This window comes from Oryzias latipes, chromosome 11 (genome assembly GCF_002234675.1).
Source record: "Oryzias latipes chromosome 11, ASM223467v1".
Lineage (NCBI taxonomy): Eukaryota > Metazoa > Chordata > Actinopteri > Beloniformes > Adrianichthyidae > Oryzias > Oryzias latipes.
The window spans coordinates 6,974,026-6,991,525 of NC_019869.2; the positions used below are offsets into that span (position 1 = coordinate 6,974,026).

The window sequence follows — 17,500 nt, forward strand, 5'->3', positions numbered from 1 at the left end:
GGAACAAAAAAAAGTAGTGACAGAGAATAATGTGCTCATTCTTCTCTGTGGGGGGAAGAGGGGAGAAGACGGGCCTCTTGCTGCCGTGCACGAGCTCGTGAGTTCGAGCCCCGCCTTGGGCAATCACAACAAAAGACATTACAATTGTGTCAATTTACAGAAACATGTGTAAAATTATCACAAAGTTGTCTGAAATGATTTCAGTGGTGAAAAAGTGTGAATTAAAGGGACACGTGATGTAACTCTGAGGGTGACAGGTGTTGGATTGAGCTGCCTTGTCTGGCCTAAGACACAATCAGAGCCTCAAAGTGATGTGAAGCCTTTGTGTGAACAGTTTGTGTTGTTCTGTGTGAACAATTTGTGTTGTTTGTGCTTCTTTTTCAGATTTATTCAGCAACCTGAAGCTGCCTGAAGGGATGAGAGAAGATGGAGCTACAATTCCTCAGGAAGACTCTTTTTTTAGTGTTAATCAGATGTTTTCATCTCTGCTGGTGTTTTGCTAAAGAAACATCATTTATAGTTTGGAAATGCAGCTCATCTGTCTAGATTTATTGCAAAGTTTTATGTTTATTCATTCCATAAATTACAAGTTAGAGTTCTTCTTCACATCCTGTTCTGTTTCAATAAACTATGTTGTGACAAACCTTCATGGAAACTCATTTTTAGCCAAAGTACTACCTGTTTAATAAAACTAAATAACACAAGCTTTGCAACAAAAAATATTTATGTGTGAAATAAAAAAATATAGATATATTTTTGAAGGTCTTCATTGTTCCTGTTCCCATTTCATCTGTTCCCTCCGCTCCTCCACACTTTTCCCGCCCACACTTGCGCAGTACGACAGCCCAGACATGCGTGTGTGGCCAGTGTCTAGCCTTTTGGGCTGGCCACACTTTCTGCAGGTGTACTGCACAACCTGTCGGCGGACTTTTGTGGCTGGTGGAAGGCCTTCCTCTGGTGCTTCTGCCGCTTTCCTCCTTCTGTCCCCTTCCATCCCGTGCTCCCCCTCCAGCTGGGACCGCTTAGCCTGAGTCAGACGGCGGGCTCCTCCGGGGTCCACCTGGAAGATGCAGTGAGACAGCTGCCTCATGAAGGTGGGATGGAGCTGGTGGCTCTCAGTGGTGACACCTGAGGCAAAGCGGCGCATCAGGTACCAAATGTCAAGTCGAACCACCAGGCAGCTGCCCCCACTCCTACAAGACAAACGTTGAGAGACCTTTAGGACTGAACTGTGTCAGCAGTAGTGCAAACATAGTGAATCTGAGTTGGTACCCAAAACAAGGCAGATGTCTTGGACACGCCGTCTCTGCTGCAGCAGCAGTCGTGATCCACGTAGATGAGCTGGGGGGAGGACCTTGGAGAGTCCATACAGGACTAAAGGACTGTCTTCTGTTCAGGTGGGACAACACTGCGACTAGAAGATACTGAAGTCAGAGAAGCTGCTCCTGCTATCATCCTCATCATCAGAAGAGGAAGAAAGCCGAAGCAGCAGCTTCTGTATTTTAGAGAGGGCCTCCATCATGGACACATTTTCCATCAGAAGGTGTGGCCACACATGCAATGCTGGTGTCTCCTATAATGTGCAGCTGTCAGTAGGAAACGTGTGGAGGAAGAATAGGAAACAAAAGACTGAAAGGTGATAAAAGTTTATTGGATTGAAAAATAGATACAATTTCACAGACATTTCGTGTTCTGCAGTTTTTCTTGAAGCTGTAACGATTTGTGCAAAATCAACATTTTATGTAGGTTTGACACTAAATGTAGCTTATTGACACATTTTAAAGTGCAGGATGTGAGGAAGAAGAACTGTTCAAGATTCTAACTTTGAGAATCAATAAAAATAGAACAGATTTTTAACAGACGCTGTACTTTGAAAGCTAATCCACAACATGATGGTTCTGAAGCAAAGAAAGAGTTCATCAATCAGGTTCAAAGGTTGAACACAAAGCAGAAGCATAGATGAAAAACTCTGGGAAAAGTGTGAAAAGATCTTCAGGACGAGTTGAAGCGCCACACTTTTTGTTCTAATGCTTAAGCTTTCAAAAAACCTTGATCCAATTTAGTTTTAGCTGACGTTTATGTGTGATGAGAGAGTTCTGCCCTCTTTGGTGAACACATCTGTCCAGAACACGGAGAGTTCTGCAGCTGCAGCTTTGTTTTGTCGATGATTAAGTCTGAAAAAAAGCACAAAACAATTTGTTTACTCAGTACTTTCACATCTCTTTGTGCCAAATGATTCAATGCATCATCTCTCACCACCAAATCAGCCCAATTTCAAAGTATTTAGAGATGCAAATACTTTGCTAAATCTTTTAGATTTCTCCTGCATTTCTATGATTTGAACCTTTTCAGTCTGAGTGTACAAAGTGAGACATGAACTCATGAGCTTCTGCACGGGTCCAGAATCCACCACTCCACCTCTCCCATCCCTTCCCAAGACTGACGACCTGCCTCACCTTGGACCTTCTTCTCCCATGAAAGCTGGTGGGAGTCTTCCTCTTTCTTCATCCAAAGTCAGTCAGTGGGTCGTTCTGTGTTTTTCCAGGTTTCTGCTGGTGAACAATGACAGAGGTTAGAGCTGCCGCAGAAACACCAGCAGGTTCATCATCACAGCATCATCGGAGAAATCTCCTCTCAGCTTCTTCACTCCTGGTACTTTGCTGGATCTCATTTCCATTTAAATCTCTGCACACATTTTAGGTTTCTGTGGAAACAATATTCCTATTATTAAAAATGTTCTGATTCAAAAGAAGTTTATTCTTGATATTTTCTTTTCAATTCTACTTTTATTGCAAATAAACGTTCCCTGTAAAAACAAAATCATCTCCGCCTGCAAACTTTGTATTAAATATGTTCTTTCCTTTTCCTTTTTCACTAAAACACACGTAACAACGTGAGTTCACTTCTTCACAAATACATTAATCTCTTTTAGACACTTGAAATAATGCAAACTGTTTATTTGTCTTAAAATAATGGAAAACCGGCAGTTATTTGAAGGAATTGGAACGAATCCGGCTCTCTGATTGGACACAGCAAAGTTTGATACTAGAAATTGGAACAATTCTGGCCATTTGATTGATTGAGAAGTTGGAACACTCTGATCAGGCCCGTCGGAGGAAGACTTCCTGTCGCCGTGCAGAAGCTCGCGAGTTCGCGGCCCGCTGTGCGCGGTTGCAGCATAAAAATCATCTGCTGCTGATCCTTCTAAAGAAACAAACAACTGGAACGAATTTTCTCAACAAAAAGAACCTGTAAATGGATGAAAACCATGAACACGTGAGGTCATCGATTGATAGATTCACAGACATTCAGTAAAGGTGGAAATCAATGTTTTTACTGTGTTTGTGTTGTCTTTAAAAACCTCATTTTTTAGTTTATTATTTTACTTATTTCAGTAATGATTTTACAGTGGTGGGGGGGGGGGTCCATTTATAGATAAACAAAATCTTACTTGTGCTTTCTTTATTGTTTCTAAATTCCTAAACTTTTTCAAGGGAGATTTTCTTTTTCGGACGTTTCCTGAATGTCTCGGACTAGTCACCTACTGGACTCCAGCGTGAAAGGTTCGGATCAGAACCGCTCTGGGTTCGGCTTGTGTGCTTCCTTGTCCTACTTCTCCCGATCAACCTGAGTCCAAACGACGGTGAGGAGCAGAATTCTGCTTTTTGAGCTTCACACATGCGACAATCATGAGAAGACGAGCAGCTCATACGTGGCGGTTCAGATCAAAGAAATTGTTAAAAACTTTTAGGGAAACGAAAGACGACGGCCGCCATGTTGTTCAAGTTCGTTTTCTCGAGTGATTAAGTCATACTACGAGATAATAACAACTGTTTTCGTGAGATAATGGTATAAATGTGTTGCGCCGAAAACACAGTAAAAAGAAACAGATTCAATTTTATGTTTCTAATGTTCAAAACTCGAAATGGCGGATTTGAAACAAGCAGTACTACTAGTACTACAATGCTAATAGTTCCAAAAAAAAGTTATCAAATAACTGGACTTTTTCTACGCGCTGCAGCGCTTTCTGAACGTCCAAATACAGAGAAATTGACCACAAACACCCACAGTCAGAAATAATAAGCAGTTTAACATTTATTATTGTAACGGAATCGAAATTTGGGGAAATTAGCGGGCCAGAAACTACTAGTAGTTTCATCCGCCATTTTTTTAAATGTAATTAATGTTAAACAGCTTATTTTAGAAAGCGCTGCAGCGTGTAGAAAAAGTCCAGTAATTTGATAATTTGATAACTTTTTTAGAACTATTAGTTTTGTCCTAAGGTGACAAGAAGGACGCGTCTACAACTTGCATCACTCGAACACGCTGGTTCACTCTAAGAAAAACAGTAATAAAATAATATTGTGGATTTATGTGGAGTTTGTTTGAACAATAATGAGTACTTGTGATGTTAGCAGTTATTTATGGTGAGTAACTTTTTTTAACTTTATTGTTATGGTGAGTAACTGAGAAACTGCTTATTTCTGGGGTTTTTTGGTGTACTTTATTGACGGTCCCTGCCTTCCTCTGTGGTTTCACATCGAGGCAAACTCCGGCTATGACTCGTTTTCGGCATAACCAAAAAATATATACTAGTCTATAGAACTACATTAAGCGTTATGTTTGTGGATAAAGTTAGTAGGAAGAACAAAACAGATACGGACACATTTCAACTTCTAATAGCAGTTCATCTCATGTTTCATGAGTAAATGAGGTTAGTTATTTTATTGTTATTTGCTTTTAAAGTTCTTAAAATATTAGAACAAAATTCCACAGAATAAATATAACAAAGATCCACCGTTTCTTTATTTTTATTGAATGCAAAGCTTCCATGTAATGAATCTTACTTTCTCTCCAGGTGGAGCGGTGAAACAGCGACACTGTGTGGCAGAAATACAGCAGGTATTTTCTGGATTAAACATGACTGTATCTTTGTGTTTAAAAACAGGAATTTTGTAGTAGAATTTTACCGCACAGATACTCACAATGTATTTAAAGAATTTCCGAGGCAGAATATTGCAGAAAAAGCAGGAAATGGTCAGAATTTAGTTCAATCAGGAGCCAACAGGCTCTCAACAAGGAAGCAAGCCACTCAGGATGGTCTCCGCAGTAATGAAAGTGTATAATCCTGGTCTTTGATGGGTTCTTCTTATTGAATTTAGGTCCATGTGAGTTCTGTCCGTCCTGTTGCTGGAAGCAGAAGCACAGACTTCGTCTCTGAGCTGATTTTTCTGCAGCGAGTCGTCGCTTTGGCTTCCTGCTTGAAGGCAGCAGCAGAATGATGTCAGTCTGACGCGGTCAGACCAGTTTTCTCTTTCTCCACACAGATCCTTGTCTGAAAGAGCGTCTCCACCCCTGTGTGTGTAACCACCAACACATGGGGGTTGGTTGGAGCTGCTGTGGGGATTGGTAAAGGTCCTCCTGGAGGGGTGTTGACTTGACCTTTTGTTCTGGCGCTTCCGGGAAACCAGTCGCACTCGTCTGACGTGACAAAACCCCCCTTCTTTTCCCAGAATCCTTCCAAGAAGTTTCTCACAAAGTCAGAAAAAATGTAATTTTAATCTGATCAGAAACATTTAAGTCAAACTTTAAATGGAGATGGTGAACCTGAGACGATCCTGTGTCATGGGAGAAACAGATGATCCTTTTTGGTGTTTTGTCATCATTGTGGTTCCCTTTAAAGTCCACTGCGTTCCCTCAGATCACACCTCATGCTTGAGAGGAGTAGCAGAGGGGAGGGTTTAAAAAGCACTCAGAGACTTTGGCTCATCGCACTAGTTCTCTAGTGCATATACTAAAATTGGAACGATACAGAGAAGATTAGCATGGCCCCTGCGCAAGGATGACACGCAAATTCGTGAAGCGTTCCTCATTTTCTCTTTTAAAAACCAAATTCACCCATCTGTGTGTCCTTGTTTTAATAAAAATAAACTTTAATATGACACATCCAGCTAATACTGGACCATTTTTAATAGAGCTCATAATAAACGTTTCAGGAAAACTCACCGCAGATACAAGTTTAAATGTAAATAATAATTTAAAAAAAACTTAACTAAAATTTAAAATTGTATCTTTTAACATAAGAAAAAATGAATATAAATCCACTTTGAACAAATATTACATTAATTTAGCCACACAGAAACCCTGTTATAGTCTAAAACAGAAAAGAAGCTAAAAGTGCCTGAAATAAAAAAATCTGTCATTCCTTATTTAAACTAGAAATATTTTGACCAACTGAACCATTTGATGCTTAGAAAAATAATTCAATTGATAAATAATATTTAATTTAAATTGATCTGAAACATTAACACAGCACCACCAATATATTTAACATTTTTAGTCTGAAGAAATGGATAAAAACATTGTTCTGATTTTTTTTTCTAAATGATGGATTATTTATTCATGATGTCATAAAGTGCAGCTGTTTTCCTGCATGACCTGCTGTCTTTCTGTCAAAAACTGACACCAACTAAACACCAGGCAGACGAAGATACATTTAAGGAAACTAAAGACACGTCATCAAAACCTCTACAATAGTTCATAAAGAATGACATTATTAGCATGAGCTGAGGAAGCTAAAGGCACCGATGATCCTGGTGTTGCGCAACAGGCAGCTCTCCGCGTGCCCCGTGTTACCTGACAGACGAAGCCCACCCCCCCCTCCCCTTTCATTCTCTCTCACGCAGCCGCGTGTGACACAGACATGAGCAGCTGCACGAACGGGGATTCAAAGGTTTCAGGCTTTTACAAACTCTGTGAAAGAACAGATAATAGGAACCGAATAGTGGACCAGATTTAGTTTCCAAGCACTGAGCCGCTGACACCACCGCCCCCACGTTAAATTTGCACACCGGACAATTGCCCGTATTACCTGTGCATAAAACCGCCACCACCGCGCGCCCCCCCCGCTGGCATCGCTTTTTGTGAAGCACTGAGTTAAAAGAAAACACATCATTTCATCACATATTTGGGATCTGGTTTGGTATTGAAAATCAATTTAAGGTCAAATTATTCATTTTTTTTTTAAATCTGAGGAGCTGAAGGTGTAAAAAATTCACTTAAGAAGTCAAACCTTAAGAAAAATTATTTTAAAAAAAAAAGATTAAATAAAAAAATAAAATACCATTATTTATGTTAAAACAACAAATATTTGGTGATTAGTGTGGCTACTTTGCATAAAACGTTTATAAGTGAAAACAATACCTGTAAGATGAGAACAAAGGGCTTAAATCAGTAAATATTTGTTTGAGTTACATTTATTGTCTTCAAAAACCAGGAAGAGAAGTTTGAATCTAAATGTTCTTAGCCTTAGATTCTGTAGAATACTTTCATTCTGTGAAAAACTACATTACAGTCATCCTGTACTAATACTGTAGAAGTACTTAGTAGAATCTGCCAAAGTAAAATAATGAGCCAGAATTAACTATTCATGAGTAAAGAAAAACACTTTTTCACAGTCCATCCCAGAATAATCCAGGCGTTACAGCTGTGAGAACTGCAGGATTCTTTGTTTTTCTGCTGTTGAGCATAAAATCAAAGCAAAGAAAGAGGAGAAATGTTCCAACGTGATTATTTCAAAGCTGATTCCCTTCAGAATCCATCAAACTAACAGGAGAGAAGAAGCTGAACTGTTATTTCTGTGTCCATGCTGAGATGTTGGACTGGTGGGTGTTTCTGCTGCAGGTCTAACCTCCATCATGGTTTGTCTTTTTCAGCAGCAGAAATCTGGAAAGACACGGAACGACCAACTGTTGATGAAGAAAGATGGAGATTCCCTCACTGCTCCATCTGGAGGCTGAAGGAGGTCAGTTCAAGAAGAAGAACATCTCTGCAGTTTCTGAAAGACTTCAATCTCTCAATCCTCCTATGGAGTCTGTTGTACATATTGTCTTTAGATCTGCTGTGGTTCTGAAGGCAAAGATCTAAAGTTATATTTTCATATTCACTTCTTCTGGAAATCGACTGAAGAGAAGAAATTCCTGAGAATATTGGCACCAAAGTGACTAAACAGAACTTCAATGATTTTTTATTTTCACCAACTTAAAAGCAGCACAGCCATTATTTAATTATTTAAGAGAGTTTAAAAGCTCCTCTGAAAAATGTTTATTCAGGAAGTGTCGACTTTTTTAATTCAAAATCTGTTCTTTCTGTTTCAGCCTCACAAGTACCGGCTCCTCCTTTGGTTCCCGATGCTCCACCTTCTTCCTCTGACGATGGCGACTCTGCTGGGCTGAGTGGACAACCGGATACAGTTCTCCCTTTAACTGGGCTTGAGGAGCAGCCAGCTCCAGCTGTCCTCGCTCCACCTTCATCTGCTGGCGATGCAGAGGTGATGTGACAGTAGCTGCAGCTTTTTGTGTCTCTGTGTCGCTAACAGCAGTCATACATTAAAGCTGCTCCATCTCGTCTCTTCAGCTGCTGCCTGAGTCCTGGCGGGCAGCTCTCTCTGCAGAGCAGCAGCAGTGGATCGGGCGGGTGCTGTTCACCAGGGACAGCTCGGGGAGATCCAAGCTCACCACTGAGCTGAATCTGTGGTGGAACCCTCCCCAGCCCCGCCCAATCTACCACCAACCTCCCGCGTCCCCTGACCTGTTCTTCGCATGTCGGCTGTTCCTGTGGATGCCCCACAGGATCTGGGGCCTTCAGCTGACATGTCCCCAGCCTTTGTGTGGCGGGCCACTGACGAAGGCTGGGCTGTACAGGACCATCCGGAGGGTCCTGGACATCGACGGCTGGTACCTCATGGCCACGGAGTACCTGGAGTGCCGTCGGTGTAAGAAGAAGGTCGGGGGTGGTCACAGGGGATCGTACGGCAGCTGGCTCCCACCTACAGCTGCCAGTTTCCCGCTGTACTCACGTACAAGTAAGAGGCGACATTTAACCATCTGTTTATTTGTGTGTGAAACTTTGTCTACATGTTGGCATATGGTGATTGTGTTGATGCAGGCTGTCCTGTGACCAAAGGGTGGTTGCACAGCTCAGGTCTCGCACGTTGGGCAACAGTGCCAACCGGCTGTACAACACCCTGCGGGAGCAGCACTCGGACTCCTGGATGCGGAGAGCGATCCACTACCTTGGCGTCTGCGAGCGGTTCCTGGCCTTGAACAATGTGGGGGGGCAGTTTCCACCACCTCCACCTATGCCCCCTCTTCCATCACCCGTCTGGCTGCTGACGGTGTACGGCTACGACGTCCTGACGCGGCTGGACGAGTACAAGGCCAGGATCACGTCCACCTTTGGATCCATCTTAAAAATGGATTCCACCAAGAAGGTTTGGGAATGTTTTTCTCCTGTGGATTCTCAAGCAGAAGTTTGAGTCTGTTCTGAAAAACATCTCTGTTCAGGTGACGAAGAAGCTCGCAGGAGCTGCCTCCGACTCGGCCGCCTTGGTTACCAACGTAGGTAACGAGCACGGTCAGGTCCTCATGAGCGTCCTCACCTGCTCTGAGGGCTCTGAGGGTCTGTCCAGGATGGCGGCCGGGCTGATGAGGCGGTATCGACTCGCCAAGGTTCCTCCCCCCCAGCTCATTTATGTGGACCGCGACTGCTGCAGCACAGACGGTGTGTGCAGGACAGCTGCCTTATTTTCGGTAAGAACTCAGATTCATCATGTTTTTGTTAATGCTGACATGTTGCACACAGTTCAGTCCTAAAGTTCTCTCCACGTTTGTCTTGTAGGAGTGGAGGCAGCTGGTGGTTCGACTTGACATCGGGCACCTGATGCGCCGCTTTGCGTCAGGTGTCACTACCAAGAGCCACCAGCTCTATCCCACCTTCATGAAGCAGCTGTCTCACTGCATCTTCGAGGTGGACCCCGGAGATGCCCGCCGTCTGACTCAGGCTAAGCGGTCCGAGCTGGAAGGGAAGCACGGGATGGTCGGCCTGACGGATGCGGACGTGATCCAGAGGGTTTCCAAGGAGGAGTGGAGGCTCCACTGTCGTCGTCGGACACGTGGAGCTGAGGGGACGGCACTCCTCATCCAAAGCCTTCTGGACACCTTCAGTGGCCCGGCAGGACGCGACACCCTGGACATCCCGTTGCTGGATGCTCTCCGCATTCAGGAGATCTGGAGCACCCAGAGGCGGCACCTTAGCTGCATCCAGGACTGGCCGGGGGTGCAGCTCTACACCGAGACTGGCAGGCTGACCAAGGGCGGGGTCAGGCTGCCAGTTTATCGCTGCGCTAGAGGCTCCACCTCTCTGGGGTCCTTCCACCTCCACCTCCAGCGGTTCATCCCAGGTAACTGCAGATGCCGTTCAGTTTAACGGGATAAATGGTGGAAGTTTAGACTTTATTAGAAATTTGTAAACTTAACTGCTGATGTTTACACGGTTCCCTCAGGGACGTCTGCCAGCCCCAAATACTTCCAGGCGTTCCTGATAGATGGACTGGTGAGGTGGAACGAGGACCGAGCAGCAGCGGCTGCACCTCCGGCTGCAGCTGAGGAACATCTGTCGCCTCTCCACTCCTACAGTGGCCACCTCAAGCACGCCCTTAACCAGAAGAGCCAAAGGGTGCTTGGTCTTCAGATGGTTAAGGATTTCACCAAACCTGCTGCGTACACAGGTGAATAACGACAAAAGAGGCCAGAGGTGTAGATCTGACTTCATAGCAATCTGCAAAAATGACCTGAGCTCTCTGTCGTCACTGCAGGGGAGCTCATCGGGGTGGAGTACCTGTACCAGCAGACGGGCAGCGTGCTTGAGGATGTCAGCCTGGACCCTGACGCTCCGGACGAGGCTGCTGCTGTCACTGCTCTCCAAGAGGAGGATGAGGGCATCAATGAGGATGAAGACCCCACCATCTCTGAGCCAGTCATCATCTCCTCTGACACAGCAGCCCGGTCAGGTGGTCCAGCTGGCACCAGCAGGTCTGGGAGCCATCCAGTCCCCCCCACCACCACTGAAGACGATGTCCGTCCTGGGACCTCGCAAACTGCTGGTCAGCATCTCTCCTCAGACTCTGAGGTAAAATCTACAACCTGAGTCCACTATCAAACGATGTTGTGTATTTTTAGTAGGATTTCTGTGCTTTGCATTTGCCAACTGTCTGGTTCTGTCCCAGGAAGAGGTCCAGGGTCCGGATAGTCAGCCAGGATACCAGCAGAGGGCAGTGCTGGAGCAGGAAGCTGGACTCCTTCCTGCAGCTGCAGCTGTTTCCTGGGAGCCTCTTCCTGCAGCTAAAGGGCTGTCCTTGGTTCAGGTGGGACAGGGACAGCCCTTAGACAACAAGAGGCCAGAGGAGAAGATGCCTCTGTCATCAGCATGTTCAGGGGCTGAACCCCAGCTGCCCCTGCTCGACCCTGAAGCTGCTCCTCCATCACCACTACAACCATCACCCCCTCCTCCTCCTGAGCGTGTGCCCAGGACCACCACCTTCAGAAGGAGGAAAGCGGCGGAAGCAGCAGCTGCAGCACCGGGAGAAGGCATTCCAACAAAAGTCCGCCGACAGGTTGTGCAGTACATCTGCACAAAGTGTGGCCAGCCGAAAAGGCTAGACACCGGCCACACACGGATTGGTGGGGTGTCTTACTGTGCAACCGTCGGCGGGAAGAGTGTGGAGGAATGGAGGGAAGAAATGAAGAGGAAGGAACACTAAAGACTTTTTAAAATATATATTTAGTTTTTCTACTTTTGTTTTATTGAAAAATAAATATTTTTTTATGTTGTTAATGTTTATGTAATGAGCTTCCATGAAGGTTTGTTACAACATAGCTAATTGAAACAAAACAGGATGGGAAGAAAAACTCTACAGAAGTTAATCTAACTTATGTAATAAATAAACAAATCTTTGCAATAAATCTAGACAGATGAGCTGCACTTTCTGAACTATAAATGATGTTTCTGAAGCAAAACACCAGCAGAGATGAAAACATCTGACAAACAATAAAAAGGGGTCTTCCTGATGAATTCTTGGTTGTTGAATAAATCTGAAAAAGAAGCACAAAACAACACAAACTGTTCACACAAAGGCTTCACATCACTTTGAGTCTCTGATTCTGTCTTAAGTCATCCAAAGCAGCTCAATCCAACACCATGTCTGACTAATGTCACCATCTGAGTTACATCATGTGTCCCTTTAATACTCACAATGACACTTTTTTTCCCCCCACATTTCAAACACCACTGGGATTATTTTACAGATGTTTCTGTAAAGTGACATTAATTTCCAGATATACATTATTTAAGAAATGATTCAAGATTCAAGAGGTTTTTATTGCCATATTCTGTGTAGCTACACAGAGTAGGAATTTGTTTCGGTGCAAATGTGCAACATAAAACAGAAGAACAGTAAGCAACAAAATTTTTACACAATGGACATAACAAAAAATATAAATAGAGTCAGTAGTGCAAGGAGTGTCAAAACAGTGCAACTGAGAATGTTCAAGGTGCAGGTAGTGGGCTGGTGACTGGTTGGACATTGACGTGAAATTTAGGGGGGGGGGGTTACAGGGCGTTTAAGAGTCTGACTGCAGAGGGAAAGAAACTGTTCTTGTGTCTGGAGGTTCTGGTCCTGATGGACCTTAGCCTCCTGCCTGAAGGGAGTAGTTTCAGTAGGGAATGTCCAGGGTGGGAAGGGTCGGCAGCTATCCGGCCTGCACGTCCCCGGGTTCTGGAGACATATAGTTCCTGGACAGATGGGAGGCTGCAGCCGATCACCTTCTCTGCTGAGCGCACAATACGCTGTAGTCTGTTAATGTCCCTGGTTGTGGCACTAGTGTACCACACGGTGATGGAGGAGGTGAGGATGGACTCAATGATGGCCGTGTAGAACTGCACCATCATCTGGGCCGGCAGCCTGGCTTTCTTCAATTGCCGCAGGAAATACATCCTCTGCTGGGCCTTTTTGAGGAGAGAGCAGATGGACGGCTCCCACTTGAGGTCCTGCGTGATGGTGGTGCCGAGGAAACAGACAGAGTCCACAATGGTGATGGGAGAGTCTGTCAGGATGAGAGGGGGTGAGGGGGCTGTGACTTTCCTGAAGTCCACTATCATCTCCACTGTCTTCTGAGTGTTCAGCTCCAGGTTGTTGATGCTGCACCACGAACCCAGCCGGTCCACCTCCCTCCTATAGGCAGACTCATCATCATTAGAGATGAGTCCGATGAGGGTGGTGTCATCTGCAAACTTGATCAGTTTGACAGAGTCATGGCTGGAGGTGCAGCAGTTAGTGTACAGGGAGAAGAGTAGAGGGGAAAGTACACAGCCCTGTGGAGTTCCTGTGCTGATAGATTGGGTGGTGGAGACATTCTTCCCCAGCCGCACACACTGCCTCCGGTCCATGAGGAAGTCAGTAATCCACCTACAGGTGGAGTCAGGCACGTTGAGCTGGAGGAGCTTTTCCTGGAGCAGAGAGGGGAGGATGGTATTGAACGCAGAGCTGAAGTCCACAAACAGGATCCTAGCATAGGTTCCCGGGGAGTCCAGATGCTGCAGGATGAAGTGGAGGGCCAGGTTGATAGCGTCGTCTACAGACCTGTTGGCTCTGTAGGCGAACTGCAGAGGGTCCAGGAGGGGGGAGGTGAAGGATTTGAGGTGGGGGAGGACCAGACGCTCGAATGACTTCATGACTACAGACGTAAGTGCCACAGGCCTGTAGTCATTGAGGCCAGTTATGCGGGGCTTCTTGGGGACAGGGATGATGGTGGACAGTTTGAAGCAGGCTGGGACGTGGCAGGCCTCCAGGGAGGTGTTGAAAATGTCTGTGAAGACCGCTGCCAGTTCGCCTGCGCAGTGTTTCAGGGTGGCAGGCGAGATGCCGTCCGGACCTGGAGCCTTCCGTGGGTTTTGCTTCCGGAAAAGCTTAAGCACCTCCTCTTCTGTCACTGAGAGGACAGTGGTGGGGGAGAGGTGGTCTGGGGGGGTCATACTGTCCTCAGTGATAGTGGTGGGGGAGGAAAGTGGCACCAGAGTTGTTGAGGAAACCTGTTCAGTGAGGGGGGAGGAGGAGGGTTGTGGGACCTCAAACCTGGCATAAAAGGTGTTAAGCCTCTCAGCCAGTTGTAGGTCGTCAGCAGCATGTTGGGCTCTGGGCTTGTAGTTCGTGATTTGCCTAAGCCCTCTCCAAACAGAGGTGACGTCGTTGACAGAGAATTGGTCTTCCAGGCGTTTATTGTACCGAGCTCTCGCCTGTTCCACCTCCTTTGAGAACTGGTACTTAGCAGCCTTATAGCTCTCTTTATCTTTTGCTCTGTAGGCTGCTTCTTTCTCCTTCCTCAGCTGTCTCAGTCTGGGTGTGAACCAGGGTTTATCATTGTTATAAGTAACCCTGTTTTTTGTTGGGATGATGCTGTCCTCACAAAACTGGATGTATGACGTCACAGTGTCTGTGTAATCATCCAAACTGTCTGTGGCAGCTCTAAACACATCCCAGTCCGTTGTGTCCAGACACGTGCGAAGCTCCTCCACAGCCTCGCTGGTCCACATCTTGGAAGTCCTCACTGTTGGTTTGGAGAGCTTCAGCTTTTGTCTGTATGCGGGGATGAGGTGAATCAGGGCGTGGTCCGAGAAGCCCAGAGCCGCGCGGGCCACGGCTCTGTAAGCCCCGCTGACTGTTGTGTAGCAGTGATCCAGCGTGTTCTGCTAAAAATGATTTTATAGTGTTTTCTTTTTTTTTTTCATTTACAGATTTAAAGAAAAAAATCCTACTTGTGCTTTCTTTATTGTTTATAGATTCCTAAACTTTTTCAAGGGAGTTTTCTTTTCCGGACGTTCCCTGAAGGTCTCGGACAAGTCCCATGCTAGACTCCAGCGTTAAAGGTTGGGATCAGGACGGCTCTCAGTACGACTTCTGTGCTCAGTCTGTCCTTCTCCTGCTGAGCAACCTGATTCCAAACAACGGTGATGAGCAGAATTCTGCTTTTTGAGCTCAAAACAGGCGAGAATTAGAAGACGAGCAGCTCAAAAAAAAAAATAGGTTAACGAAAGACGGCGGCCGCCATGTTGTTCAATTAGTTCGCTTTCTCGAGTGATTAAGTCGATATTACGAGATAATAACTGTTTTCTTGAGATATTGGTATACGTGTGTTGCTCGTAATGTCGAAAACACAGTTTAATTATGTTTTATTAGTAGAAAACAGAAACAGGTTTGATTTTATGTTAGTAACGTTCAAAACTTTAATGGCGGATTTGAAAGTAGTTTCTGGCCCGCTAATTATTTCATCCCAAATTTCCATTCCGTTCCAGTAATTAATGTTAAACTGCTTATTTATTGCTGACTGTGGGTGTTTGTGGTCAATTTCTCTGTGTTTGGACGCTCAGAAAGCGCTGCAGCGCGTAGAAAAAGTCCAGTTATTTGATTATTTGATAACTTTTTTTAAGACTATTAGCATTTGTCCTAAAGGCAAGCGAGGTACAAGGACGCGTCTACATCTTGCATTACTCGAACACGCAGGTTCACTCTAAGAAAAACAGTAATAAAATAATGTCATGGATTTATGTGGAGTTTGTTTGAACAATAATGAGTACTTGTGATGTTTTAGGGGTTATTTATGGTAATTAAAGTCAGAAACTGCTATTGTTTGTCTGGGGTGTTTTGGTGTACTTTATTGACGGTCCCTGCCTGCCTCTGTAGCTTCACATGGAAGCAAATTGCGGCTGTGACTTGTTTCCTGCTTCACCACAGACAAATACAAAACGTTTAAACTAGTCAATAGAACTACATACAACGTAATGTTTGTGAATAAATTTATTAGTACGAAGAACAAAACAGATTGGTGACCGAATGTGTCTATGAAACAGACATATTTCAACTTCTGTGCAGCTCATCTTGTATTTTTCATGAGAAAATGAGGTTAGTTAGTTTAAAGTTATTTGCTTTTATAATTTTTAAAATATTAAAACACAATTCCACAAAATAAATATAATGAAGATTCACCGTTTCTTTATTTTTATTGAATGCAGCGCTTCAATGTAATGAATCTTACGTTTTCTCTCCAGGTGGAGCGGTGAAACAGCGACACCGTGTGGCAGAACTACAACAGGTATTTTCTGGATTAAACGTGACTGTATTTTTGTGTTTAAAAACAGGAATTTTGAAGTAGAATTTTACCGCACAGAAACTCACAGTGTATATTAAAATTTTCAGAGGCATCTTATTGCAGAAAAAATAAGAAATGGTCAGAATTTAGTTCAATCAGGAGCCGACAGGCTCTCAACAAGCAAGCAAGCCACTCAGGATGGTCGCAGTCTGGAGCCCTGTGTGACACTGAATTTGAAACAGCACATTGTAATTTCTGCATCTATTATTAAAGTATTTATTAGTAATACAGTGGAGATGAATAGATTTGGTTAGCATGTTGATTTACGGCATGCGCCCCTAAATTTTCTGGTTGTGCCCCTAAAATTTTCAGTTGGGGGCCAAAGTGCTCCTAGTGAAAAAAGTTAGTCTGGAGCCCTGGAAAGTGTATAATCCTGGCCTTTGATGGGTTCTTGTTATTGAATTTAGGTCCATGTGAGTTCTGTCCGTCCTGTTGCTGGAAGCTGAACCACAGACTGCCATCTCTGAGCTGTTTTTTCTGCTGCTACTTGTTGTCTTCTAGATCTAGTTGGATGAGATCCAAAAGATTTTCTCCTTCAAGAGTTTGTATTCACTGTGGCTTGCTATAAAGTCCACAGCTTTCTTTCAGGACACACCTCTGGGATGTTAGGAGCAAAGGAAAGAGCGGTTGAAAAAGAACTCCCAGAGAGGATCCCATTGCACTAGTTCTCTAGTGCATCTACTAAAATTGGAACGATACAGAGAAGATTAGCATGGCCCCTGCGCAAGGATGACACGCAAATTCGTGAAGCGTTCCTCATTTTCTCTTTTAAAAACCAATTTCACCCATGTCTGTGCCTTTATTTAGGAACAAAAAACCCTTAATGAGAGGAAAAGTCATTATACTGGTCTTTTTCTAATTTCGTATTCAGAAAAATTCATAGCAGACAAAAATAAATATGAAAATATAAAAAAAGAAAAACCAAACAAATGAGATCAACAAACCAGAAACCAGGCAGAAGAAGTCTGACATGTTTTACTTGCAAACACTTGGATCACATCCTTGTGCTGATTTGGTTTTTAAAAGCTTTTTATTGGAGTCAGTTTGATTATATTTAGATTATTTGAGAAGCTGAAAATGTCCAAAATCTGTTAAAAGCCAAACCAAACAAGAAAACGATCCTGGTTCAATTTTAAAAACCGTTTTTGCTTTGAAATTTTGTTCTATTCCGTCGAAAAAACTGTCATCTTTTAAAAGTCTTTTTTTTAATTCAAAAGAACTCTCATATTACACAAAAATAGAACAAAACGCTTAAATAAAAGTTTCTTTATAGAATTCATGGACTTTGAAAACTAGGGGTGTGCAGAAAAAATCGATTTGGCGATATATCGCGATATTCATTTGGCGATACTTGTATCGATTCCAAACGATATTTATCAAATCATTTATGGATGTCCTTCAGCGGCTGACTCTTGTTTTCCACTTAAACATTTTTATGGTCTTCTATGGGTCCTTAATAA

General features: G+C 44.0%; 2 protein-coding genes, 1 long non-coding RNA gene and 2 other non-coding genes across 20 annotated transcripts in view; 4 read left to right on the forward strand and 1 right to left on the reverse strand.

Moving 5' to 3' along the window:
• Window positions 1-981: 981 nt before the first annotated feature.
• LOC105355048 lies at window positions 982-5,914 on the reverse strand. Of its 6 annotated transcripts, none has more exons than XR_909559.3 (4): window positions 4,986-5,914; window positions 4,848-4,880; window positions 2,457-2,549; window positions 2,162-2,174 (listed from the first exon to the last, which is right to left on the reverse strand). It is a non-coding gene; the product is annotated as an uncharacterized LOC105355048 (long non-coding RNA). The 6 variants fall into 6 exon arrangements; XR_002874137.1 differs by having other exon boundaries at window positions 2,457-2,552; window positions 4,986-5,912; XR_002874135.1 differs by lacking the exons at window positions 4,848-4,880; window positions 4,986-5,914 and adding an exon at window positions 982-1,193 and having other exon boundaries at window positions 1,273-2,174; window positions 2,457-3,352.
• On the forward strand, window positions 3,547-11,910 carry LOC101158037. The gene is made up of 11 exons (XM_011480768.3): window positions 3,547-3,643; window positions 4,859-4,902; window positions 7,716-7,804; window positions 8,157-8,329; window positions 8,416-8,863; window positions 8,947-9,271; window positions 9,345-9,590; window positions 9,679-10,240; window positions 10,343-10,567; window positions 10,655-10,968; window positions 11,066-11,910. The coding sequence occupies exons 6-11, from the start codon at window positions 9,053-9,055 to the stop codon at window positions 11,597-11,599; spliced, it is 2,100 nt and encodes a 699-aa protein (XP_011479070.3). The 5' UTR covers window positions 3,547-3,643; window positions 4,859-4,902; window positions 7,716-7,804; window positions 8,157-8,329; window positions 8,416-8,863; window positions 8,947-9,052; the 3' UTR covers window positions 11,600-11,910.
• LOC111948268 lies at window positions 5,772-5,877 on the forward strand. The gene has a single exon (XR_002874224.1). It is a non-coding gene; the product is annotated as a U6 spliceosomal RNA (small nuclear RNA).
• Window positions 11,911-14,646: 2,736 nt separating the features above from the next.
• Window positions 14,647-17,500, forward strand: part of LOC111946282 — a 23,480-nt gene continuing 20,626 nt past the window's right edge. For 4 of the 11 annotated variants that reach the window (XR_002874082.1, XR_002874083.1, XM_023959639.1 and 1 more), the window contains exons 1-2: window positions 14,652-14,841; window positions 15,940-15,983. Coding sequence is in view for 7 of the 11 variants with exons in the window: in XM_023959639.1 (XP_023815407.1) it covers window positions 14,739-14,841; window positions 15,940-15,983 (147 nt within the window). In the remaining 4 variants the exon portion in view is untranslated. Of the gene's footprint in view, window positions 15,794-15,939; window positions 15,984-17,492 lie in introns of those variants that run through there. The other 7 variants (XM_023959637.1, XM_023959643.1, XM_023959644.1 and 4 more) reach the window with 6 other exon arrangements.
• Window positions 16,699-16,804, forward strand: LOC111948279. Its single transcript, XR_002874235.1, has one exon. It is a non-coding gene; the product is annotated as a U6 spliceosomal RNA (small nuclear RNA).

What these genes read in the sequence shown, in the direction of transcription:
- LOC101158037 (XM_011480768.3), top strand. Translation starts at nt 9,053, where the DNA reads ATGCGGAGAGCGATCCACTACCTTGGCGTCTGCGAGCGGTTCCTGGCC. An exon ending in AAATGGATTCCACCAAGAAG is followed by an intron (nt 9,272 to 9,344) that starts GTTTGGGAATGT and finishes ATCTCTGTTCAG; the next exon opens with GTGACGAAGAAGCTCGCAGG. An exon ending in ATCTCTCCTCAGACTCTGAG is followed by an intron (nt 10,969 to 11,065) that starts GTAAAATCTACA and finishes GTTCTGTCCCAG; the next exon opens with GAAGAGGTCCAGGGTCCGGA.